Source organism: Sceloporus undulatus, chromosome 2 (genome assembly GCF_019175285.1).
Source record: "Sceloporus undulatus isolate JIND9_A2432 ecotype Alabama chromosome 2, SceUnd_v1.1, whole genome shotgun sequence".
Taxonomy (NCBI): domain Eukaryota; kingdom Metazoa; phylum Chordata; class Lepidosauria; order Squamata; family Phrynosomatidae; genus Sceloporus; species Sceloporus undulatus.
This window is the reverse complement of record NC_056523.1, coordinates 313330165-313357678: the sequence shown is the minus strand read 5'-3', so window position 1 is coordinate 313357678 and position 27514 is coordinate 313330165. Positions and strand designations below refer to the sequence as shown.

Genomic DNA, 27514 nt, shown 5'->3' with positions numbered 1-27514 from the left:
ACAGCATTTGATACTAACAACCATGGTATCCTCCAGGGTCGTTTGGCAGATATGGCACTTGAGGGCAATTCTTTGTAATGGTTCCAGGCTTTTTTAGCCGAAAATTTCCATAGGGTGAAACTGAGGGACTGTTCAAACTTTTGGCTATTAGCCTGTGGGGACTATTACTTCTGTCAACTTGGAAATCGTGTTTCTATTAATGTAGGCTAAAATAGCATTCACCTTCTTTGCTGCAGCATCACACTGCTGCAGCACCACCTATACAATTTATCAACAATAATCCCAAGATTCTTTTTGCATGTGGTACTGCTTAGCCATGTGTCCCCCATTCTTTATCTGTAAATTTCGTTTTTGTGGCCTAAGTTTAGAATTTTGCATTTCTCTCTATTTAATTTTATTTGATTAATTTCTGCCCAATTTTCTAATGTATCTAGGTCCTTTTGAGTTCTGTTCCTGTCTTCCAGTGTGCTAGCAATCCCTCCCAGTTTTGTATCACTTGCAGACTTGATAAAGATTCCCTCCACATGGTCATCCAAGTCTGATAAATTTTTGGAAGAGTAATGGCCCTAGGACAGAAAACTGAGGCACTCCTCTTGAGACCTCCTTCTGAACTGAAGTGCAGCCACTGATGATGATTCTTGAACAAGGTTTTCCAACCAATTGTGGATCCATCTGACAGTGTTCCCATCTGTTTCACATTTAATCTGTTTGGCAATTAAAAATATTATTAGAGGAGGCATTATCAGATGCTTTGCTGAAATCCAGATAAATGACATCCACAACATTCCCACCATTTACTGAACTGATTAAAAAAAAGATGTAAGATTAGTTTGGCAGGATTTGTTTTTCACAAACTCATGCTGGCTCTTACTAATTAATACATTGTCATCAAGATACCTGTAGGCAGAATCCTGTTTAATCCATTCTAATGTTTTTTATGGCATTAAGGTCAAGCTGGCTGGTCTATAGCAGGGATAGGCAACCTGCGGCCCGCAGGCCGGATGCGGCCCGGCGAGGCCTTGGGACCGGCCCCAGCCCGGTCCTGCCGCCGGGGCCTTTGGCGTCTCACACGAGGGGCATGGTGGGACAATTGTCTATAGAAGCCTCAGAAACATGCATTTATCTTAACATTTTTTAAAAAATCAGCAAATTTTTTCACGTGTCCTCCATTTTTTATTAAAAAATTGTCCTCCATTTGAAAATGTTGTCCTACATTTGCCCTGGTTTATTTATTTATTTATTTATTTAAGAATTATTTAATTATTTATTTTTTGGCTTCGTCCCCCCGGTTGTCTGAGGGACAGCAACCTGGCCCCCGGCTCAAAAGGGTTGCCTACCCCTGGTCTATAGTTTCCTAGATCTCTCTCTCTTTTTTTGCCTTCAGGTCAGAGCTTGGAAAAATTAGTTGTGGGATATCTTTCAGATTCTCCCAGCTGACATGGCCACTGGCTGCATTGACTGGCAGATTCTTAGACATCTTCCAAAAAAAAATGTTCAAAAAAGTAAAGTTTTTGAAACTCTGCTTAAGACTACTGGTAGGAACTGCATTTGCCTAGTTGGCTAAATTTTGTAGTGTTTTTTCAGGTCTGTCTTTGTCACATGGAATCACATACAGTCAGAAGTAGTACCGGACAGAGTGATTTTACTGATGCTGTAGCTCAACTCTTGCTAAATGGCTGTAGACATCCTTACATTGGTCTAAGTAACCTTACTGTTTTATGAGCAGAAACCAGAGGACACGTCTAAAGCACAGTGTATTCTGAAAATAAAGTACAGTGGTACCTCGGGATACGAAATACCCAGGTTACGAATTTTTCGGGATACGAAAAAATCCCATAGGGAATTATTGTTTCGGGTTACGAAAGTTTTTTCGGGTTACGAAAAAACTCCGGCGCTATTTTAAATTTTCCCCATTAGTGCCTATGGCATTTCGGCTTACGAAGGCTTTTCGGGTTACGAAAGCGGCCGCGGAACGAATTAAATTCGTAACCCGAGGCACCACTGTACTATAGAAAAAATATGTGGATGTTCCATTATACAAATGTCCTTTAAACTACTTGTATAATGTTGAAGTGGACTTTCTGTTCTTTTCTGTTCCTTCTTTGATGTCGCTCATGAAGTACTGTATGTTGATAAACTCTAGAACACTTTGACTGAAGCATGCTTGAGTTAATATCTTTTCTCTCTCCTTAATTCTTTTCTTGCCTCTTGCATACACTTCTCTAGTGCTTGCACAGTTTCAGCTACATTGTGATCCACAGATAGCTGCTTTTCCAGAGAAAGCAGGATCATATTATGTTTATGATGTAAAATTGCAAGAATTGGTCCCTGCCTCAGAAGCACTTGTCCAGCTCTGGCCTACACAGTTGTCTAAAGCGACAGGCCAGGCACTGTAAGGATAATGTAGAAAGGGAGCTTACACAGAAAAAGCAATTACTGACACTCACCCTTGGGCATGTTAGGGGGGTGGAGTGACAATGTACAAGACAATGACATTATTTTCAAATCTCTGTACATGCATGCGCATGCACACGGGAGAGGCAGGGAAAAGCTAACAACAGCAATAAAAACAACGGTGAATCGTTTTTCACTTTTTCCTACCTGTTTCAAGCAATGTTCATCACTAAGTACTGCCTACATGGTCACAAATGGATATTGTTCTCAGACCACTTGGGTTGTAACAACATAAGAAGAGCTGTGATGGTTTGTCATGTCCAGTATTCTCTTCCTGCAATTTCCAATTAGATGACTTTAAGAAACCCACCAGCAGGACATGAACACAACAATACCTTCCTGCTTGGGTGCTCTATTCAGTGTTTATTGCTTCTGATATTGGAGGCACTACACAGCCACCAAGACAAGTAGATATTTCCCATGAACTCACTACTTTTAAATCCATACAAGCTGACAGATGTCTCTGCCTCTTAGAGCAGTAAATTCAGTACTATAATGATGTACTATGTGAAGAACAGTTATTGTTCCTGAAATTAACAGCCCTCTGTTTCATAGGATGAATCTAGGTATTTATTTATTTATTTATTTACTTTTTAATATAATAATAATTAATAATTTGTTTTATTTATATACCGCTATTCCAAAGATCATAGCAGTGAACAGCAAGTAAGCTAATTTGCCCCCAACAGTCTGGGTACTATTAGGGGCAAATTAGCTTACTTCCTAATTAGCTTACTTGCTGTTCACCGCTATGATCTTGAACTCGCAACCTTGTGGTTTTGAGTGAATGGCTGCAGTAAAGACATTTAACTACTGCGCCACCAGGGCTCCTTATGCCACCTTTCTCCCAGGTTGGGACCCATAACAGCTTCCATAACATGGTGATAAACAGAGAAGAAATCTTTTCTCTGCCCACTTCTTCCACATCATCCACTGACTCTCTGTCACATCGCATGCAGTTGTCTTTTTCTCCACAAAAAAAGCAACTTGATTTTGCAACCTTTCCTTGTAGGGTAGATGCCTCGGCCACTGGATCTTTTTGGTTTTCCTTTTCCAGCTTTACAATGTTCTCTTTCAGATGTGACTTGAAGTTCCTTCAGATGACACATATTTCTCCTCTGACTCACAATTTCTCATACTTTCATTTATATTCAAATGTAAATATGACCTGATGTGATGCAGAAGATTCCTCTGTTCTGTTCCTTTTTTCTTCTGTTGTTAGGAGGTGGGAGAGGAGTGGGAGAAACGGTTTTGTGCAGCATGAACATCTAAGCTCATCTTGCCTCTGGAATGCCTCCAAACCTTAGCTCAAATCCTGAAAACTAAAACAAAACCCTTGGTGTTGGAACATATAGATGGCTCAGAGGACATGGACCTTTTTGTAAAGTCTTGGGCCCTAGATTCAACCTCTTTCCATCTCTCCTGCTCCCTTGCACATTCTGTTTTCGTATACTCTCTCTTTTTGAAATGAAAAGATTGTAGCAGAGTGGTTCAGTGATGATTGGCATTGTTGCTCTGGTAGGACCCTGAGATTTCAGCACTATAGTCTGAGCCCTAGGGATGAGCCCTAGAGATGAGGAGGTTGTGATATGATTAAGTATGACATCTTAAGCACTGACCCACAGTTGTGCAGAGTGTGGCATTTGAAATACACACACACACACACACACACACACACACACACACACACCATGATCAAATGAGAAATACACACATATGCTTCTCAAGCCATCACTCTAACTATGAGATTCCTTCTCTTTACCCTGAGGACTGGAGATAAATAGCCAGACCCTGAAATCTGGGAACCCTAATGGCTGATGGCTCTGGTATGAGTCACTCAGTTATGGCTGGTAGCTCCAATGAGGCTAGCTTTTATCCCAGTTTTAAGAGGAACTATTCAAGGTGCTGCACCTGCAATCCAAAACCAGCATGTTGGATTGTGCCTTTAAAATTTGAAGTAAAACCCAAAGCAGACTCACTGCCTTGCTAACATTAGAACCAACAGCCACAACTGGAGCATCTCTTGACCACTTATGGTGGAACTTGGAAGGAATTGATTCCTATACTTCCAGAAAGGAAGCAGAATTGTTTTTACACTCATTTGCTTCAGAATTTTCTGCATGTATCCTGGGAAAGAGCCTAAATACTTTAAGACACCAGGTCCCATTTGATCTTGGAAGCTAGCCAGGGTCAGCCCAGGTTAGTACTTGAATGGGAGACCACCAATGAATGCCAAGTGCTGTAGGCTATATTTTAGAGGAAGGAACTGGCAAAACCACCTATTGAGTAGTCCTTGCCTAAGAAAAAACCTTATGAAATTCATGGGGTCACCATAAGTCAACAGGTGACCTGAAGGCACATGAACATAATATAACCAGAGGTTGTTAAAGTTATTGTCTTAGCCTTCATTTCCCAGCCAGCATTGCCAGCATCAGTGCTGGTTGAGTCATTCTGGAAGTGGTAGTTTTCCACTCTGGCTATAGTAATGCTTTTCTTTAAAAGTCATTTGCAGTATAACGGTATGTTCATGCTGCTTAATTTTATACAATTAGAAGTCACAAAAGAGATTGCTGATAATGAGAAGCAGATATTAACTTGTGACCATTCCCTTTAACATCCCCAGTTTGGCTGGGATTCATTCCTATTCAATCACTGTTCTGTTCAGCGCCTTGCTAAAAGAATGGACTCATTCTACTGCAGGCTGTACTGTTTACAAACAAAAGGGCAGCAGAACGTAAAATGTTTATTTTAAATATTCCGGCTAAAAATAGCTTGGGGTAATCAGATTGCCAACACTAGTACATAGTGGCCCACTAGCAAAATGTAAAGATGAGAGTAGCAACATCATCATGGCATTTGATTAGACCAAATGTTGACAAAGGTGACAATGAGATACTATAATTAAAATCCCTTCCCTTCTAGGTAGCATAATGAGAAACATTTTAACAAGATAATTGCCAGCGAAACTAGATAGCAGTAGAAGGTTTTGTGTGTGTGTTTGTGTGTGTGTGTTCATGTGTCTTTTGAAGTGACATAGGCAAATGTTTGTTTGGTGATTTCTATTTTTTTTAATCCCTGTTTTTATGTTGAGAAATACTAATGTTTATGTTTTCTTTTCTGAAAACAGAAAAGAATTAAAATTCATGAAACCATTTCCTGTGAAAGTAATCATATATTTTAATATATATTGTTTCCGTGATCTAGTCACGGCACATCAGTTCTCTTGTAAGAAGCTAGTATGCCCCCCTCCCCCTCCCCCCAATGAAAAATGAGTTGGATGAGATTGTAGTACAGTGGTACCCCGGGATACGAATGCGCCACCTTACGAAATTTCCGGGTTACGAAAAAAATCCATAGAAAAAAACTGTTCCGGGTTACGAAGGTTATTTCGGGTTACGAAAAATTTTTTGGTGCTTTTCGGCGCTTTTTCGCACGAAATCGCGGCTTTCGCTATTACTGTAGCGCCTATGGCTTTTTCGGCTTACGAAGGATTTCGGGTTACGAACGCGGCGGCGGAACGAATTAAATTCGTAACCCGGGGTACCACTGTATTTGAAAAGCTACATAGAGCAAGTCTTTACAGTTTGTCTACAGATATTCAGAGATGGGTCAATTTCTTCAGGGCTAGTATGAGAAGTATGTTTTTCTTTCCTCCTAAAATGAACAGTGAGACTATGCTATTTGAATTACAGGGATAATCTGTGGGTGAAGCTTCATAGAGGCAAAACTCTGAGGTTTCTCTGGATCATGAGATCTCCAGGGCTGCCATCTACACTGCAGAATTAATGCAGTTTAACACTGCTTTAACTGATGTGCCTCAATGCTATGGAATTCTGGGATTTGTAGTTTTAGCTACTTTTTCCTGTCAGAGAGCTCTGATGTCACAACAAACTACAAATCACAAGGTTCCATAGGATGGAGCCATGATAGTTAAGGCTGTGTCAAACTGCATTAATTCTGCAGTGTGCCAGCAGCCTGTGTTTTCCTCCTGCCTCAAGCCTGCTTCTCTTCTAATTGTATAAGAAGCATCGTAAACAGAGTATAGACTTGTGAGTCTATCATTCTTTTTCCCTCTGTGTGGCTTTCCCCACCTTTACCTGGTGAAGAAGCTAGTGGCCCTAGAAAGCTTATGTGATGTATTTTGCAAGGGATGAGGCAATGACTTCTGGAATATCTCCAGAGGGACTGATAGACTACTTACTGGGATGTTCCAGAATAGCGTACATCATGTTGTCTTGTGCACACTCATAAGTTGTTTTTACATTTCAGTCCAAAGGAGAGATACCATATATACATGCCTATAAATCTAAAAATTTATGGCCCAAAATTGACCCCAAAATCCCAGGTCAACTTATTTATGGGTCACTATGGTATTCTGATTTTCCCATGGAGAGAGAGTTTCTTTATCTCTTGAGCCAAGCAGAAAGAGTCTTGGGTGATTGATTGATGTTGCTGTTTGTTTGAGCTGATACAAAAGCTGAATGCTGAAGCAAAAAAGCCTCAGTGAGAGTCTCTCTTGCCACACACATTAAAGGAACCTCCAAGTTTTACCTTTGACCTATCCACGGGTCATGGCAAAATCCATAATTTTTGCCCCAAAACCTAACTTCGACTTATACATGAGGTCAACTTATAGCCAGGTATATACGGTATATGGAGAATGATGCTGGATTCATAATGTGTTACTATCTCAAGAAATTGTAGTTTGAACTCAGTGATAATCAGCTTTAGTGGCATGACTAATGTGGTCCAAACCAAATGGGAGAGTTACAAATGCCTGCTGATGGAGTTAGGATTTTCAGCAGCAAGCTTGCAACTCAAATACACAGTGATAGTGCATTTGCACTGCCTCAGAGAGCACTCGTGGGCATTCATAAATACAATTTCTCTTCCTTGTAAACTGCACCATTTCCACTTATTTTTAGCATTTATGATCTCTTTCTGTAAATATTGATGGCAGCTTGTAATCAAGTTTTAAAATGCAATTACATAAATAATATAATTTTCTTAAATAATAGTGGATATTTCTTGGACTTTAATGAATGCTTAAAGGGAAAAGAAGGCCTTAAAGTGTATGTGCTGAATCTGTGCTTAAGTGAAAATCCATTGCCTGTGTTGTGTATTCTCCTCCTGTTCACAGGATACAGTCATTCTACTAGACCCTTATTTTGGGGCCAGGCTGATAGCAAGCAGTTATACAACGGAGAATTAATACTCTAGTTTAACTGCTAGAAAGAAACACGCTGGTCTCAATCAGTAACCTTAAAGTGTTGTTTCCTCACACAAGCAGAGTCTTGTCTTGGGGCTTTCAACACCTCCCACCCAAGCCTGGAATCTCACCTCCGGCCTCCAAGCCATATGCTTCTTTATCTCCATTAGCCTGCGGTAGTGACACAGAACAGAAACAAATGCCAAAAGAACAATGATAGTGACATTTACACAAGGATTGGTCCTTCCAAAGGGCAACACATGTTGGTTGTCTTACTGCCAAGGCTTTTATTAATGGCTGCATCCATTCCCTTGTTAGCCCTTCTCAGCCAAGTGTATGCTCATTGTTTTGACTTGGAACTCTCTATCGCACAGCAGCCATTGCAATTCAAAGCAAGCTACAATCCAAAATCCCAGTTGCTGTTCCTGCTGGTGCTATATTCAGCCCTTGAGTGGTTTTGGATGAATAAAGGGGAAGGGGGGCATGGAGTTGGTCTTAGCCTTCCCTCCAAAACACTGGGAGGTTTTGCTGGGAAGGGCGTGGGTGGAATTTACAAAGCAGTGCCGTGAGAGACTTCTGTGCACTGTGTGAGATAGACTCAATAGCCATTTGTGAGAGGCTAAGTAGTATGGTTTTGTATATAAACCTTGCAGCCAAAATGGTAAACAGAGGGAATATTGCAAGAGAGAAATAAGAATCTGCAGTTAAAAATATGTACAGTAGGGCCCTTGTTATCCACTGGGATTTGGTTCCAGGATCTCCTTGGATAACAAAATCCGTGGATGCTCAAGTCCCATTAAATACAATGGCAGAGCAAAATGGTGTGCCCTATATAAAATGGCAAAATCAAGTTTTGCTATTTGGAATTTATACTTTTTTAAAAATACTTTCAAGCCGTGGATGCTGGAATCCGTGGAGAAAAAATCCGTGGAAAAGGAGGGCCAACTGTATATGCAACTTTTCCAAGCTCCAGGTAGCACACACAGCTCACAGAAGTGAGATTTATGCAACAATATATTATAACCCATGTGATCCTGCATGTATAGAGTATTGTTGCATAGAGCCCATGTCTCTGAGCAGTGCAAAATGGTGTGTGCTACACAGAACTTGGAAAAGTTATTTTTTAGAACAGACATCTCAAACCCTCTAGTCAAATACAAATACAGTGGATCCCCCCCCACATAAGGCAAATTCCTCCTATGCTCGAGCCCCATTCATTTGAATGGGATGTGCCGCCCCTTGCGCCCTGCACGCTCCCCACAACTTGAGCTCAAGTCCGCGTATTGCGCGCCCGTGTATAATGCGGGCACAGTGTATAAAATTCTTCGGAGTGTGTTCTTAAAATTCTAAAGATTCCATATATCATATATACTCATGTATAAGTCAAGAAAATTATGGCAAAAAATTGACCCCAGAAACCTGGGTCAACTTATACATGGATCAATGCAGTAACTTTCCCAGCCTGGCTGTCTCCTGAAGGGACAGCCAGGCTGGGAAGAAGAGGAAGGTCTCCCTCCAGGCCTCGTTCAGACCATGGCTACCCCTTGGAGGAGACAGCCAAGGTGGGAATTAGGAGGCAGGGCATGCCCCAAGCCTTTCCCCAGCCTGGCTGTCTCCTAAGAGAACAACAGGGCTGCAGAGGGGGAGGAAGGGTGGGCACTTACCTCTCAAGCTTCCTCTTCAGCCAAAAGAGACAACCAAGCTGCAGAGGAGGGGGGAGGAAGAGTGAGAGTTTTAGCCTTGGAGCATATGAAAATCCATAATTTTGGCCCAAAAAGCTACCCTCAATTTATACATGAGATCGACTAATAGTCAAGTATATACGGTAGTATGCCAGGGCAGTATATAAAGTTTTACATGTTTATCTGTAAACTGAAAATCAGAAGAAGCAGACAGTGTATAAAATATGAGGAATATTGAGAAAGGGAGCCTTCTAGAGATTGTCTTAGCCAAACCAAATTCTCCTATCTAATTTATCTTTAGAACATAGCCCTACTGAGATTGAGGTGTGCTCTGTAGAGAAGGAATGAGCAAAATGCAGTACTGCAGCTGTCTGCTCCCTCCCCCAAGGATGTTTTTGTGGCTCTTGAGACCCTGGGAATCCACAAAAAGAATAGGTTTCTGGTCCTGAAAGCTTCTAAGTATAACAATTTACCTTTAAAATTGTTTGCCAGCCCTCCCTGTACTGTTTCACATTTTTAAAAAACCCAACTCCATTTTTGGGAACAAGATGTGAACTTCTGGAGGGAGTGGGTTTTCTTATTTTTCAATAGTCCATGTGGTCCTGGGAGTGTCCTGGGACATAAAATTTGCCCCTGGACCTACTCTAGTTGAGAGCCTTGCCATAGAGCAGGGGTTCCCAACCTGTGGGTCGTGACCCCTTCTTGGGGATTGCCAGGTTGGGATTTCCCCTCTGCCTCCCCCTCCTCCCTTTTTCCCAGCAGGCGCTGGCAACCACAAGGAGAAAGGGATGGGGTCGCCTCCTCCCCTCGCCTTCTCCTTGCGGGTGCCCTCGAATGCCCTTGAGGGGTCACTTCCATCTCTAGCAATATTGCCAAAATCCGACCATATCTCTCCGCCTCTACTGCCAAGATCCTGGTCCATGCCCTAGTGGTCTCACGACTCGATGATTGCAACATCCTCCTGGCTGGTCTTCCTCTCTCTCACCTCCGTCCTTTAATTTCTGTCCAGCATTCAGCTGTACGCATTATCACATCCGCCCACCACTCTGACCACATCTCTCCTGTGTTGGCATCCCTTCACTGGCTCCCACTCCCTTTCCACATTCATTATGAACTCCTGCTGTCGACGTTTAAAGCCCTCCATGGGCTGGCCCCTCCTTACTTATCAGACCTAATTTCTCCTCGCCTTCCCACTAGTGCCCTCCATTCTGGTAGTCAAGGTCTGCTGTCCCAGCCCAGGATTTCCTCTGCCCCATCTCGGATTCGCCCCTTTTCACTTGCTGCCCCTCACTCCTGGAACCTTCTTCCTTAACCAGCTTCAAAACGGAGCTGAAGACCATCCGTCAGAGAAGCGTAGTGAGGCATGCCTAATGTCACTTGCTATTTGATTTTCTTTGTTGTCTGTTTATTGAATCATTTCCTGTATTGCTATGTATTTTATATGTATTATCTTACTAGACAGGCCCCTTCCCCACCACCACTCCCTTCTCCTTCTGTGTCGTGTCTTTTTAGATTGTAAGCCTGAGGGCAGGGAACCGTCCAATTAAAAAGATTGTATGTACAGTGCTGTGTAAATTTACAGCGCTTTATAAATAAAGGTTAATAATAATAATAATAATAATAATAATAATAATAATAATAAGGCACCCAGGAGGAGAAGGCGAAAGGGCCGGGACTACAACCCCCAGTGGCCTTTGCGACCGGAAGTCCCGCCCCTTCTTCCCTGGTGGCCTCTCTGATTGGTTGGGAGGCTGGGAAGGGGCAGGACATCCGGCCGCAAAGCCCACTGGGGCTTGTAGGCAGTTGAAAGTCCCGCCCCTTCCTCACCTCCCAACCAATGAGGGAGGTTGCGGGTGGGACTTTTGCCCGGAATGGGGGTCGCGGCCCAACAAAGGTTGGGAACCGCTGCCATAGAGGATCTCCTGGTGCAATTCAGCTGGAAATGTTGGAAAAATCACAAAAAGTATTCTAATGATTGGGCCGGGGGGGGGGGGGAGTGTTATTTAAAGAAAAGAAATCTCAAAATTAAGAAGACAGTCTTACCAAACAACAGCAAAAGATGGTGCTCTTTGTCTAGCCTAAGAGAAGACTAGCAGACCTCAAGAGCCAACCAAAAATCTGCAAGAGAGCAAAGCAAGAAGGACGTTTGCCCTTTGGGTTTTTTTCTGGTGTGGATAACTCCCAGTTTCATTCAGGGTTTTTTCCCCAGCAATCTCATTGGTCCTTCCTTACTGTTACAGATAAGAATTTTTGGATCAAGGTTTTCGGTATTTTTTGTTCTCTTTTCTTTTAATTGGCGCAATTGTTCCAAAAAAATTTTTTTTATCAAAGTTCAAGAAAATTTTGTATGGTGGGCCCTTGGTATCAGTCAGCTTTCCATACATGGATCTGAGTAAATCACCAAACCCCGTATTATCCAATATTATCAGTGCCCATGGATGCACTGACACAGGCATGCATATTCCACCATCCATTGGCTAATATGGAACTTGAGGTTCCTTGTTTTTTCCTCATCCATGGGGTGGCATGGGGTGGGGCAGAACTGAACCCAGAACTTGCTCCCCCTAGAAGTTCACAGAGGGGAAAGTTCTCACTGTACCCCCCCCACCCAAATCCTTGGTACCAGGCAGAAAAATAGTTCTATCTTCCACTACAAATCTGTCTTTCCATTTTTAATTGGAACAGCAATCATTTCAAAGTTTTTAGAAATTAAAATTTCTTAGAAAAAGCAAATGGTAAATCCCAAGCCAACTGACAGGAGTTAAAAATAAAAGATTAGAATAAACCAAAATCAAGCACTTGTGTTAGCACCTTATATCTCTTAACACACATGTTTTAAAAGAAAGGCACAAAAACCCTGTTATTCAACCATAAAGGCGTAAAGAAGAATATGTCCTTATTTTTTAAGGGAAAACAAGCAAGCATTAAATAATATGATTAAACATAAGAAGAACGTTCACTTTTAAAGATTCTTTGACTCTGGTTTCTCTGTACATTATTATCAATGCCTAAATAAGCTAAATAAGGACAGCTTTGATTAGCTCTCATCCCTTCCCCCCAGATATTTTTAATCGTAAGCAATTTTCCAACGATAAATAACAAAGACATCGTTGAACATTATTCAGTAGCCCACAAAAAAGTATTACATCCTATATTTCATCCTCAAATGCAAACCTGGCCTATTAATTATGTTCAGCATACTACTTGTAAAGAGCCTTCATGGCATTCATTGACCTCCTTTTTTAACTTTAGTTGTTCTTCAAAGCAAACTACAACACACACTATACAGGTGTTCTCATGTCCTTTTGATCATCTGCTCATGGAGAATTGGGTGGCTGCTATGCAAATTGAATGTTGGATCAAAGAGGTCTTTAGTCTTATTCAGTATTGTTTTCTATTCATTCTTATACTCATGAGTGTTCAAAATAGCACTTGATTCAGTATGTGATTGTTGTGAAAAAGGCAGATTCCATTATGGGAATTCAAAATAAAATTGTGAGTATCATGAATGCCTTTGTACAATTGTGAGCAAATGTGGTTACCACAAATGGATAGAATATAGTGGGCTTTTGGTATCCACTGCAGTTTGGTTCCAGGACCCGTGGGTGAATACCAAATCTGTGTATGCTCAAGTCTCATTATATACCGTGGCATAGTAATAAAATGGTGTCCCTTATATAAATCACAAAGCTTGCTTTCTGGAATTTTATTTGGAATGGAAGGTTAAATCTGTGTATATGAAGAGCTGACTGTACTCTGTAGTTGAAAATTAAACTTATCAAGTTACCAGGAGAGCACCTCTTTTGTTAGGAAAGGTCACAATCTTTGGGGCTTTTTAGCTTAGAAAAATGGGAGTAAGTTGGTGCTAAATCATGCACAGTGGAGAAAGTTGTATGAAATTGTGCATAGTATGGAGAAAGTGAACAGGGAAAAGTTTTTCTTTTCTGAAAAGATTAGAACCTGATATCATTTAATGAAGTTGAATAGTTCAGGGCAGACAAAAAGATGTGTTCCTTTACACAGTGTATAGTTAAAAGTATGGCAATGGCAACCACATTGTAGTAATAATTAAACCAAATAATGGAGAATAAGATAATCAGTGGCTGCTAGTCATGATGGCTATATGTTAATTTCAGTATCAGAGGCACAGTGCATCTGGATACCTGTTGCCAGGGCACATGTGAGAAGGTGCTGTTGCACTTATGTGCCCCTTGTGGACTTCCAATATTCCATCTGGTGATGCAATGTGGGAGCTGAATGCTAGATCTAGCAAAACAGCTTGTTTGTTCTTAATATTAGAGATGAGGGTTTAAAAAAAAACAGCATAGATAAGAGTCCAGTAAGTGAGATTTGAAAATTGGACTAGTTTAGCTGAACTAAGTAGAACTTTTGATAATCAGACTGCTAAGCTTCTGGGTTGCCAAGAACAACTAAGAAACTCTCCTCAAAGAAGTGTGAACCTGCTTGAGAGCTTTTAATATTGTTGGCTGAATAGAAGAAGAAAAAAGCCTTTGTGCTTTGAGGAAGATTAAATGCAGTTTCTGTTTCTTTCGTGTTCAATAGATAAGGCACATGTATACCCATCCCTGAGGCAGAGAATCTTTATGTAATGTCATTAATGGTCTGTAAAAAGGCTAGCCAATACACAGTTCAGAATAAGAAGAGTAATTGAAAACAGTGCAACTCAAAGTGGTAGTTTACGGAGCACTGCCTGTATCTGCTTCTGGTCTGTGGAGAGTTTCCGGGAATAAAAGAAATTATTGTCATCAGTGGGCACAAACATGGTGCTAGTCCTTGGCATATATGAAGAGGTATTGCATGTCTTCCATATCAGATAGCTCAAGAAGCACTAACTTAAAAGTTCTCATATTCCAGAAAATCACTAGACACCTTTAAGTCAATGTACTACATCCAGCCCACTAGAAGCCTTCCCGTCATTTGACCCCAGAACAAATGCCTTATGGAATTATGGTCATATTGTCATCAATATTGCTTTATTACTTCAACTTGTTTTGCTGTTTAACCATCTTACATCTGCTTGTGAAGAAAGTGGGGATGCAAATATTACTGAACAGTTGTCCTTCTACATTTGCAGCTCTGACTTTTGTGGATTTGATTAGTCATGGTTTTGATTAGTGGGTTCTCTCTAGGAGTCTCTAGGTCCTTCAGCGCAACTGCCAGAACTTGACCATAGAGCTGGGCTGAAAAACCTAGAGAAAACACTTCTCTAGGCATTTATAGAACCTCCAGCATGATTCTGTGATCAACCGCTGGCAGATGTTGACCATGGAGTTGCACTGGAGGACCTGTAGATGCCTAGAGGGGTGTTCTATTAGGTAAAAAGAATAGTGTTTCATTATTGGTGGTATTCCCCCTCTCATGGGGGTCCTTCACCCCTGACCCCAGTGAATGTGGGGGGACCACTGTAATGAAGTTTAGCATCATCTGAGAATATCCACTGAGGGTGTTACATCACCTCCTTCAGCCATAGAACATTATAGAAAGGAGTAAGGAAATATAGCCAGTGAGCCACATGTGCCTCCTAGACACTTTTTGTGCCTCAGAGGATTACTAATATCCCTCTCATTGGAAAAAAAAAATGAATGGTAATGGGATGGATTTTGTCACACACACACCCTTGAGTAGTTTGGAGCCACAAAATGTCCTTTAATCAAGAAGTAAACTGGAAATCAAAAGAAGGTTATTTCCTGGTTAAATAAAGTCCTCTCTTAGGGGTAAAGCCGAAGTAGCAGTGTTGTCCCTCACACATTCTTGGATGGCTTTAGTCGGAAAGAAAAAAAAGCTTAAATCAAAGGGTGGGGGGGACATGTTAAGGTGGTCCATGTTTATATGATCCTTTCATTCAAACATAGCAATTGAACCCTTGTTGTTGTGTGTCTTAAAGTTGTTTCCAATTTATGATGACTCTAAGGCAAACTTATCATAGGGTTTTCTAGGGCTGAGAATGTATTTGCCCAAGGTTACCAGTGTGTTTCCATGGTCAAGCAGGGAATCAAACCTTGATCTCCAGAGTCCTAGTCATATGCTCAAACCACTACACCATGTTGGTTCTCAGTGCACCCTTACTTTTCCTATTTTTACCTGGTAACCTTGCTTGTTTCGGCACTGTTTATCAGTTTTTCAGATTTCATTCTGGCTTTTGCAGAGGAAAGGAGGAGGTATTTGCATAAATATAGGATACGTGAGTCCTGTTTGTAGGAGCATTGTGGAAGGGCATGTCTGCAGACCTGCTGTATTGACCAAGAATGTCACAAGACTTGCTGCCAGACCCACAGGTACAGATTGCAGTACAGCCCAAGAGAAAAAAAAAGACAGTGCACAGAGGAAGAATGACCTACTTGTTGTTGGGTGTGGACTGGCCCAGGGTTTTACCCTCTGCATCACAGTGTGATAAAAATAGCCATAGGTTCATAAATGGGACAAATAGAAGTGGGCTAGAGAAACCAGAAACACGGTTGAACACCAGAGAGTAATCAAAGAAGTTGGGAGGGTAAGTTGAGCAGCAGTAAACAATATATGACTTGAACAGAAAACTCACAGAAGGTAGGGAAGGAGTATGTGTCTCTCTGTCCAGGTTTCATGTTCATTTGTGTGCTTAGTCTCAGGAGTAGCCTCAACAGAATTCATACTAGAGAGTGGAATAGTGTTCTTTAGTGAAAGTAGAAGCTTGCTCATGTCATCCCTTTTAGAGATAAAATTACTTTTCCAAAAAAAGATGGGGCAAACCCATTTTTTTAAAACATCTGCAATATCATCAGATATTGGAGGACCATGACCTGCTTAACGGTCTTTCAGCGTAACAGTTCTCAAGGCCCATTTGAAAAGAAAAACAAATGTTTCAACCAGTCAGTTTAATAATTCAGTAGCAGCTAAGCAAGCAAATTGCCTTAGGAAGAAATAAGGCTGCTGAACTGGAGCAAAGTAGAACTATAGCTGAGCCTGCTTGCTTTGTTAAATAAAGCTTTGGGAGAGTTGGCACAATCCAAGACTCTCAAGTGATCAGGATTAGGTTAATATGTGATTCCCATTTTCAGTACACTGCTCCCTCGGGTTACGAAATTAATTCGTTCCGCGGCCGCTTTCGTAACCCGAAAAGCCTTCGTAAGCCGAATTGCCATAGGCGCTAATGGGGAAAAGCCGCGTTTCGTGCGAAAAAGCGCCGAAAAGCACCAAAAAATTTTTTTCGTAACCCGAAATAAATTCGTAACCCGGAACAATTATTTCCAATGGGATTTTTTCGTATCCCGGAAATTTCGTAACCTGGGTATTTCGTATCCCGAGGTACCACTGTACTGATATACTTATTTTGCCCTCCCACCTTCCACACATCTGTTTTTTTTTAAATATTTTCCCCTTCAGCTGATGCTTAATACCTGAACTAATTTGAATAAACTACTTAGAAGCAAGGTATTACATAGTAATGTTTATATAATTGTAGGTATGGTTGTTTCCTCAAATAGTTATTTTCTCTTTGAACCCAACTGTTTCAATAATCATAACATATTAAGGGATTAATACACTTTTGTATAGGACTTGAAAGGGGTTTACTTTAGTTTCTTCAGTGTTAATATGTCATATAATTAGTTGTCACTCAAGGAAGCTTCTATTTGCACTCTTTTCTAGGAAAGCTTTCACTAGAAATTTTGTTTTGTTTGTGTGCTGTTGTTATTGATGTTTGCATTTGTAATTTTTTTAATGGAAAAAAATGAAGATTTTCATATCAAGAAGAAAAGTTCATCTTGTGAGCACAGTGGTTTTGGAGTTGTAACATTACTTTACATTCATTTAGTAAAAGATGCCATTAATTTTAAGTGATAGCCACAGTGTGGGTGGGATTGACAGCACTTTAACTTCCTCAAAAATAGCCACAAGAAATGTCAGTTGTCAGAGGCTGTGGTGACTTGGGAACTGAGTGGTATAGAAACAAAGGTGACAAATATTTCTCATAATGAGAAGATGCCATTCTGTGTGGTTAAACATGGAGTTATGCAAAGTTATTGTATATACTCATGTCTAAGTTGATTTCATATATAAGTCGAGAGCAGGTTTTTGGGCCAAAGTGTGGATTTCGATATGACCTGTGGTTAAGCTGAGGGTAACATTTAGGGGCACATCAAAAAGGATGTAAATGATGAGGCAAAAGAGAACAATGCCAAAATAATTCACAAATTTCCTGCAGGCATAACTGTCTGTACTAACCTTAAGGGCTGGATGCATGAGGAGGGAACAACAGTAAGTGATGGCTGGGCAATGTGTGGAGGAAGCGACCAGGTGCAGGCAGAAGAAAATGTGCACATGCCAAAAAGGATATAAAGCCAAAGCAAAGAAAATGTTGACTATGGGGCTGTGCAGATGGGCAGCTAAATGCCGCCCATTTTTGCCCCAGAAGGAGGCCACGGCAACCAGAGGGACAAAAAAGAAGCCACTTCTGGGCGGGGTTTTTTTTTGCGTCCCCGAAGGGGTGCCATTGACGCGCATGTGTGCCATGATGATGCCCCTTGTGCATAGTTCCGTTTGGGCACTGTATCTGAGGGATGTCATCATGGCATGCCCAATCTGTACGGATGTGCGCCAAGATGGTGCCTGGGCAGCAGAACTAGGACTCGGAGTGTGTGAACGCTCAGCTCTAGTTCGCCTGCAGGCCAGCACAAAGTGCCGATCTGTGCAGGCTCTAAGTTAGCAGCTTCAACTTTAACCTTTGTGTGATAACTGTGCCTGGTTGTAATCAGGGACTTAGCTAGGATTTTAGGAAGGGGGGAGGTCCACACTAAGTGCCACCCTTATAATGGGGCTTGAGTGCGGCGGTGCAGCAGCACACACCATTCATTTTTCTAATGGAAGGGGGGGGACCGGACCCCCCCAAACCCCCCCCCCCCCCAGCTACGTCCCTGTTTTAATCCAGAAGAGTTAAGAAACATACACACATTTCTTATTCAAATCCTTCAAAGCCTGATTTATTATCCCTGGAAGAGCATAACTGGAATCCCCTTCTTTGTGTAGAGTGGTGACAGGCGAGAGCTTAATCTATTCCAGGAGAAAATAAAAGAAGCACTGCCCCCCTTCCAAATATACACTCTCTCTGTGTTCCTTTCAGGGGAAGCTCCAAAAGTTCACTGCCCCCAACATTTCCCCACCCAGGCATTCAGAAAGACCAGAAATGGTGCCAGGGTTGTGAGTGCAGAGAAGGTTGGTGCTTCTTTTAGGTTCTCTCAAGACAGATTATGGCTTTCACTATTCTACTCAAACAAGGGGATGGTTTCTCTTTTGAAAAAATAAGAGTTAAGGTAGAGTACTTACACTGACCTGTGGACAAGTCAACCCATATTTTGGGGGTCAGTTCTTTACTTCCTGTATGTACTCATTTGTACAAGTGTTAACCTCAAAGCACAGTCCTGTGCATTTTTACTCCAAAGTATGTTCTAACTGTGTGAAGTACTCTATGAGCTCAAATTACTCTACGGTGGATTGTTGCTGTCTTAATCTTTAAAATAATAGAAAAATAAGCTACAGTGGAAAAGAGACTGATTTGCTAAAGGCTACCCAGAAGGCTGAATGACTGAGACAGAATATGAAACCAGATCACTCTGGTTCAAGTTCATTGTTTTTAATCCAGTATATTCACTGATTCTTTAAAAAGAGTGTTATCTGGTTTCATATTCTTTCCCTGTCATTCAGCCTTCTCGGTAGCCTTTAGCAAATTGTCGCTTTTTTCCAACCCTTGCTGTGAGAAGAAAATGGGATGTCCCGAGTGAAATTACTTAAAAATTCTCAGACTAAGGGTCTGTCCCAAATATGATACAGAAAACAATTTTAGTTCTATTGTTGGGCCCAAAATAATAAATGCAATTTTAGTTTGCTATACTATTTCAATAACATTTTTAAATAGCTCAAAGTCCATTGTTTGTAGGGGTGTTGATGCATCAGAAGACAAGTATGCAGCTATGCCAGTGTCAGTCTCAAAACAGTTTGAAATGAGAGTAGTAACAGTAATACTACTAGTGGTAGTTGTTGTTAACTGCTGTCAAATCAACTTATAGTGACCCAGTGAATGAGAGACCTTCAAGTGACCCTATCATCAACAGCCCTGCCCAAGTCTTGCAGACTCAGGACTGTAGCTTCCTTGACTGAGTCTATCCATCTGCAGTGTGGTCTTTCTCTTTTCCTACTGTCTTCTTCCTTACCAGGCACTATTCTCTTTTCTGGTGAGTACTGTAATATCTTCTCATGGTATGGCCAAAATATGACAGTCTTAATTTTGTCAACTTGGGGGCTTGACAGATGCCCCCCCAGTGGCGTGGCTATATGGCACTTCTATGGTGCTGTGTCATTTGGATGCAGCACTGGAGGAGCACCATGATGCTGCGCGCCATGAGGAGTGGCATGCAGCATCATGGCACCCTGTGAGCAGACTCAGGGTGTGTGTCATCTGTACAGCCTTTCTGTATAGGCTGTTAGTTTCTAGGACATTTTGGGGCTTGATTTGCTCTAGGACCCATTTGTTTGTCTTTTAAGCAGTTCGTGGTACCCATAAAACTCTCCTCTGGCACCACATTTCAAATGAATTGATTTTCTTACTATCAGTTTTCTTCATTGCCTAGCTTTAACAACCATACTTAGAAATGGGGAAAATTAGAATCTTAACTTTAGTTATCCAGTGATATATCTTTACACTTCAATATACAGTCAGTCCTTCTTATACACGGATTTTTTATACACGGATTCAAGCATACACGGTTTGAAAATGTTCCAAAAAAAGTATAAATTTCAAATATCAAAGCTTGATTTTCCATTTTTTAAAAGGGACACCATTTTGCTATGTCATGATATTTAATGGGACTTGAGCATACACGGTTTTTGTTATACACGGGGGGATCTTGGAACCAAACCCCAGCGTATAACAAGGGTCCACTATATTGTCTAATTCTTTCCAAATCCTAGTCTTTTTCTGATTTCTTGACTGCACTCTCCTTTTTGATTAATGACTGAGCCAAGGTATGAGAAATCTTTAACTCTTTCAATTGGCATACCCACATTGCAGAATTGAAGGTTGGCGTCACTTTAACTGCCTTGACTCTATCCTACAGAATCTTGAGATTTGAAGTTTGTTGAGGTATTCAGCCTGATTTGTTAGAGTTCTGGAGTTTAAGTGGTGGCAAACAGCATTAATTCTGCAGTGTGGTTACACCCAATGTCTTCATTGTTTACTTTAAAGTTATGAAAATCATCTGTGGTCATTAAATTTGCCTATTCACATGGGGAGAGTTGAGGGCTATGGTCTCACCTTGCAGCATTTCTCTTCTCATGTGGAGTACAACAGTCTAAGCTAGAGAACCTTCTGTATGCGTACAGGAATGTGAAGCCCAATTTTCCTTTATTCTGAATCACATGGAGAGCAACAGAGAAAGCTCTTACCTCAGGCTGTCACTTGCAACTTGTGGAGAGATAAATTGGAGCAGCAAGGATCCAGTATTCCTCCTCTCGCATGTTTATTTAAAACACTTTGGGACACCTCATCTAGTTCCTGTAATATGTAGTAATGCTTCCTATGCCGGCTAGCCTGTATGGCTAAGATCCCAGGAAAAATAAGGAAACAATAATAATGACCACAGATTATTTGCATAATTTTAAAGTAAATGATGACATTGAAATAGTTCAAGATTTTCCATACCTTGGCTCAGTCATTAATCAGAATGGAGACTGTAGTCAAGAAATCAAAAGAAGACTTAGGCCTGGTACAGACGGGTGCTTTGTGCCGGTCTGGGGCCAATTTTAGGGCTCTGTAGGGCTGGGTGTCCATACGTTGCCAGCCCTACTTTCAGCGCCTGTGCAACATCTTGCTGTGTCTCCATGCACACAGGGCACGCAACGGATGATGCACAGGCATCTGAACGCCTACACGGTGCTCTTAAAAAGAAGCCGTCAAGAGCAGCTCCTTTTTAGGGAGCGCATCGGTGCTGCACTGTGTGGCTGGCGCGGCACCGATGAGGGGCAAAAACGGGTGACATGGAGCCGCCCATCTGTATCTCTCCCTCCCCCCCAGGACATGGAAGGGCAGCTATGAGTGACCTAAACAAAATTCTCAAGTCTAAAGATATATCATTGAATACCAAAGCCAGGATTGTCCATCTCATTATATTTCCAGTTTTTATGTATAATTGTGAAAGTTAGATACAAAAGAAAGCTGGCAGGAAGAAAATCAATTAATTTGAAGTGTAGTGCTGGATGAGGGTTCTATGGATACCATGGGCTGCCAAAAAGACAAACAAATATCAAATCTGAAGTCTCCCTAGAAGCCAGTTTAAGCCTGACTCAGACTAAGCTAAGACTGTCATATTTTGGACATATTAGAAGACATGACTCATTAGAAAAGACAATAATAATGGTAAGGTGGAAGTTGGTAGGAAAAGAAGACAACATTACATGTGGATAGATTCAATCAAGGAAATCAGAACCCTGAGTTGGGTATACCTGAGCAGTGGAAGTCTCTCATTTAACCTGACCTGATGGCAGTTAATTACAACAAGAATCCTAAAATGAGGATAGATGAAGGCATTATGCTTAACCAGTAGGAGGGTTAACTTCTTTACTGTCTTCCTCAAATGGGCTGAGCAGATGGGCCAGAAAAGCATGGGCTCCTGGCTCTGGTGTTCACCCCAGTTGGTTGTTGGGTTGGTAAAGTCTCCTACCTTAAGAATCTGCTGGCTGCAAAAAATATAGTATCTGTTGGGTCTCCCTTAACTGATGTGCTTGGGAGTAGAAGTTTTGGGGATTTTATTTTATTTTATTGAATTTTGGAATATTTGCATATACATAAGGAGATATCTTACAGATGGACCCAAGACTTAATATGTAAATTATTTATGTTTTGTGTACACTTTATATACATAGCCTGAAGGTAATTTTAGACACAATTTTAAAATAATTTGTGCATGAATCAATGTGTGAACCATAAAAAAAAAACCAACGGTGTCACTATCTCAGCAACCTATGTGGATGATTTTGGAATTCTGTATAAGGAATACTCAACCTATACTGGCAGCAAAGAAAAAATTTGTGAAATAGCTCAGCACTTTGCATGTATACTGTATTTTCTGGCGTATAAGACTACTTTTTAAACCAGGAAAATCTTCTCAAACGTCAAGGGTCGTCTTATACGCCGGGTGTTGTCTTATAGGGCAGATGCTGAAACTTCCAAGCCAGACTGGGAGAATCTGCGATCGCTGCATATGGTGGGGGAGTTACAAAACGGCCACGGCCGCATCCCCACCATATGCAGCGACCATATGAAAGCAGCAAGGGTGGCGCTGTACTAGTACAGTAAAAGAAAATCCACTCACTAGGATTCGTGGAAAGAAATGACTTAATGTGGTCCTGATGACAAGGTGAGGGGTTGTCACACCGGAAGGTGTAAGTGAAGGGCGGAGCAAGCTGCAGGCGTCCAGGACGCCTGAGGTATGGAAAAAGAGCCGTGTTTGCACTACCGCTCTGATAGTCTTGGAGACAGGGAGGGCTGGGCAGGCAAGGAGAGCTGACCAATCCAAGCAGGATTTGTATACAACAAGTTTTCCTGCTAAGTACCTGCATGTCATAAGCATTTGAATTAAAATTACCGTATTGAAATCAAATCTTACATTTTTATTATTATTATTATTATTATTATTATTAACCTTTATTTATGAAGCGCTGTAAATTTACACAGCGCTGGTGTGCGTTGGAAGAGGGGGTAGTCTTATACGGTGAGTATATCCCAAACTCTTTATTTTAACTGGAAAAGTTGGGAGTCGTCTTATACGCCGGAAAATACGGTAGTTCAGATCTGTCCATTGGTATGAATGAAGAAATCCAAAGATAACGGAAATTTGTCTGAGCATGAAAGTACTCATATATGTGTCTTAAATGGGATGGTAATTGTTTTTAAGCAGGATGACATTATTCTTCAGCATGAAAAATTATAGTTGTCAGTATACCCTGGAGTGATATGCTGGGTACAGAAATAGCTAGCTTCATTTCCTTTCACATCTTAAGGATGATCATAAAAATGTAATGTGAAGATTTTAAAATGGAGAACATAAAATAGTGAACATTGTATTATCCAGATCCAAGATTCAGATATGGAAGTTTTTTTTTAAATACATTAACATGATTTAATGCTAGCAAAAACACTGATTTAATAAATGAAGAACTTTAATTGTTGTATTTTTCCCCATTCTGTTAACAGACCAGAGACGACTTCCTGGGTCAAGTGGACGTGCCACTCAACCATCTTCCAGTAAGACCTTTTGTATAATATTCCTGTTGAATTTATGAAAATGGTTTAGCTTGACATACCCTAAATTATCTAGACATTGGGCTAAATGCTGGTTTTATTCTTCACCTGTGCATTCATTCCTATCTATTAAAGTAGTAATTTGTATTATTTATTTACAATATTTCTATTACTTTCCTCTACTTGAACTTCAGCATTGCATATTGCAATTATAATTTGTTTGAAAATTATGTTGCAGTAGAGTGGAATAGCACATAGGATCATCCATGGCAAAGAAGTCATTTTAATGATTGAAGATGAATGTGAAGTCAAAGGCTTTCATGGCTGGCATCCATAATTTTTTGTGGGTTTTTTGGGCTATGTGGCCATGTTCTGGAAGAGTTTATTCCTGACATTTCGCCAGCATCTGTGGCTGGCATCTTCAGAGAATGCTGACCTGGAAAAGAGTGGGTATAGTGTGACCCTGGGTAAAGAGGAGTGATTCCCATTGATGAAGAACTCTGAGCCTCTCTTCCTGCTGAATTTGTTGTCAAAGAGCCTTATCACACAGGGCTGGATGGTCCAAAAGGGGCTGGGAAGGGAACGGAATGAGTGAGGGACGCATTTTACCACACACAGAATGACGACGCCACAAGTCCTTGTTCCGTTCTGCATCCGTTCCCCATCCGTCCCACAGGAGGAGATTTCCGAGAACTGTTCTGAATAGAGGAAGGTAAGGGTCAAGCAGGGCCATCCAGTCTGCTGGGTGTTGCTATGGAGTTTCCTAGAAATTCCATGGCAAACAGTGGGTCTTTTTGACCTTCACTGAGGCCCCTTTGAGCCAGGTCAGACCAAGATTGTTGGATCAATGTCCAGTCTACCAGATCTCAGCCCAGGTGTATTAGCCTGCATCATCTGAACATGATGACACAAGGCTAGTGGAAATACAGGCCTTTTGACCCATTAATACAGCTCCCTAATCAGCAGCAATAAATAACAGAGTGGGTGTAATAAACTGCCCATCCATTGCTGGTGGTGAACATCAGCTAAGGAACAGAAAGATGGAACCACAGTGTGTATAGCAGAATGAAGGGTGATCACATGGTGTCATTAGATTGATAACATTGCCTTTATGAAGTGCTGGGGCCATTTTCTGTGGAATCCAATGCAGGGTACAGCTGTACCATCTGTATGCCATTGATTATGTAAAAGTATTTAGCCAGTTCTTGGCGTCTTATACTTTAAGTGCTTTGAGTCAGATAAGCAGAAGGAAAAAATCCTATACTGATATGAAATAAAGCCATTGGGATATTAATTCTGCCATTGATATTACTCAGTTATTCTTTTAGTCTTGATTTTTTTCTAAATCTACTAGCCTGTCAGACTAGATTGGAGGCCATTAACCACAAATTCCTGTGTGGCATGATGTACCACAACCTGGCAAGCAGGTAACCTGAGAAATGTTCTGCATAATTTTGTCTTTATCAAATTAAATGACAACCTCAAATATGTCTTCAGAAAAGTTCCCCACATGTTAGTTAGATTTTATTCTAAATATTTTATGAAAATAATTCAATCTCTACATTTTTCACAACAACACCAGCAACAACAAATCAACAGAAGTTTTCTAGTCTTTGTAAGGAAGGAAGACCCACTTTACTATCCTGAAAAATATGAATTTTAATTTATTTCACTGTCATTGACCATCCATTTAGATGTTACATACAGGAAAGCACCTTGGTTCCAGCTGAAAAACTTTCCCCCCGCAAAGAACAACAAACTTATGCTCATGCTACCAACACTGACTGCTTTGTTATTAAGTCCATGCAAAAGACAATATTACCTTTTGAGCAGTGGAGAACAATGATTTCTCGGAACTGTACATAGTGTCATTGGGAAGAAATCACAGAGAAATGCCAGTACATTTTAGACCATAGCTCTTACTTCAAAATTTAAAGAAAACATAAAAATCAATGCAAACATCGCTAAAGTCCAGCTTATAAAGAGTTGGTATACCAGTACATCTCTGAGCTCTACTACATATCCAAATAATGTTCCCATGGCCAAGAGAATTAGAAATGCCCTATGGCAATGCTTCCCAAGGGGACCAACAACCCCCCTCCCCCCAATATGACAGGGACTAGCACTAATTTTGTGTCCATGGGGTATAATTTCCCAGAAACTTGCCAGGAATTGGCAGCCGACAGCTCAGGTCCACATCAGTCCGGGGACCACCACTGCCCTAAGGCACTCCTGTTTCTCTTCTTTCTCACTCTCATCTCTTTTGTGCATGTCCTCTTCCCCTTTTCAGTGTCACTGTGGTCTAGTATTGTATTTAAGAAAGAATATAGGAAGCTTCTTTATACTGAGTTAGATCACTGGTCCATTTGGCCCAGTATATTCAACTCTGACTGGCTTTATCTCTCTGAGGTTTCAGGTACGATTTTTTTCCCTGGCCCTACCCAGAGTTTCCTGGTATTAATTGGTACCACTCAAGTACTTATTAGGCTTGGCTTTCAAAAATCAAATGAGATGAGTGTGTTCAGAGTGGTCTGATGAAATTTAAACAGTCCTTTCCATTTTAAATCAGAGTTTGCAGTGGCGATGTTCAAATTTTGTCCACAGCTTCATAAACTATAAGGTGCCATCATGCTACATTTTTCTTCTTTTTTTGTCCTTGGTTTTCTCATAGATTTCTGTCTTCCATCTTCTATAGTTTTCTGCTGTAGCCAAAGTGGGCAACTTTAACTTCAGGTTAACAAACCAGGATAGTTAAATGAGATTGAGTTTAGTAATAAGACCCTGGCTTGTTATTCTGTCCTGTAACGTGCTAGGTTCCTTGTGAACCAGAATCTGTATTGCAAAGGCAATGCTACAGAAAGAATGAAGGAAGGACGGAAGGCCAGAGTACAATTTGAGGCTCTGCTTTCAAACTGAGCACTATCAGTATATTATTCTAGATGTAATGATATCCCATGGTTCAAAGAAGGGAGGAATGGATTAAGGAATTGCTGGAGATATGTTGCTTGGGTTTTTAAAATAATTATATCTGCACAGGTATTGTTTATACTATGCCTCTGGAAGCCAAAAGCCATGGTCTATACTGCTACATTGATATAAGGTTTTGTTAAAAAAAAAAGTTCATATTCCATTATATTGAAATAAACAAGCTTCATACTTCAAGCTATAGACAAGTGGTAAAACAAGCAGAAGTTTGACATTTACCATAAGATGTAAAAAGTCTACATATTCTTTTAACTTTTTGTGCATGGCAGATGCTATTGAGCTTCACTGATCTTCTCTCCATGAAGAATAATGAAATGTAAAAATAAATTAACAAGCAAACACTGAAATCTAGGGACAAAAGAGAATATTTTTAGGCCATGTCTTTCCATTGTCAGAAACTGACAATGCCTTTCTGCTCTTTATACATTTTTGTAACATGCCTTCTCTGTGGAACATTTTCCTTTTTGCAACAAGAAGAGTGGTTGCATAAAACGGCTCAGCACTGAAAAGCATATCATGTTCCATCCTGACAAATAAAGGATTTCACATAGAGCTGGCCTTTTAAAGAAAGCCAGCAAAATATTTAGCTCTGCAGGGAACTTGTGAAAAGGAATGCTTTGCGAATATATCTCTGGAGAAGGAGAGGAAAAGGTGGAATGGCTTCTGAAAGGCTGAATATATATATATATATATATATATATAGAGAGAGAGAGAGAGAGAGAGAGAGAGAGAGAGAGAGTGTATAGCTAGCATGCCTTGGCTCCTGTTGTGAAGGGGCAGGAAAAACAACCTTTGCAAATTTGATAAAATAAGTCATACTGTTAACTTAACAGAAACCAACAAAAATCCTGTTTCCAGAAATATCAGGTTATAGGCAGAAAATGGCAACTAAAGTGC

General features: G+C 40.8%; 1 protein-coding gene across 12 annotated transcripts in view; it reads left to right on the top strand.

The window, feature by feature from the left end:
* Nucleotides 1–27514, top strand: part of NEDD4L (NEDD4 like E3 ubiquitin protein ligase) — a 406323-nt gene that overhangs the window by 251394 nt on the left and 127415 nt on the right. For all 12 annotated transcript variants that reach the window (XR_006101806.1, XM_042448263.1, XM_042448262.1 and 9 more), the window contains one exon: nucleotides 23585–23635. Coding sequence is in view for 9 of the 12 variants with exons in the window: in XM_042448263.1 (XP_042304197.1) it covers nucleotides 23585–23635 (51 nt within the window). In the remaining 3 variants the exon portion in view is untranslated. The remainder of the gene's footprint in view (nucleotides 1–23584; nucleotides 23636–27514) is intronic.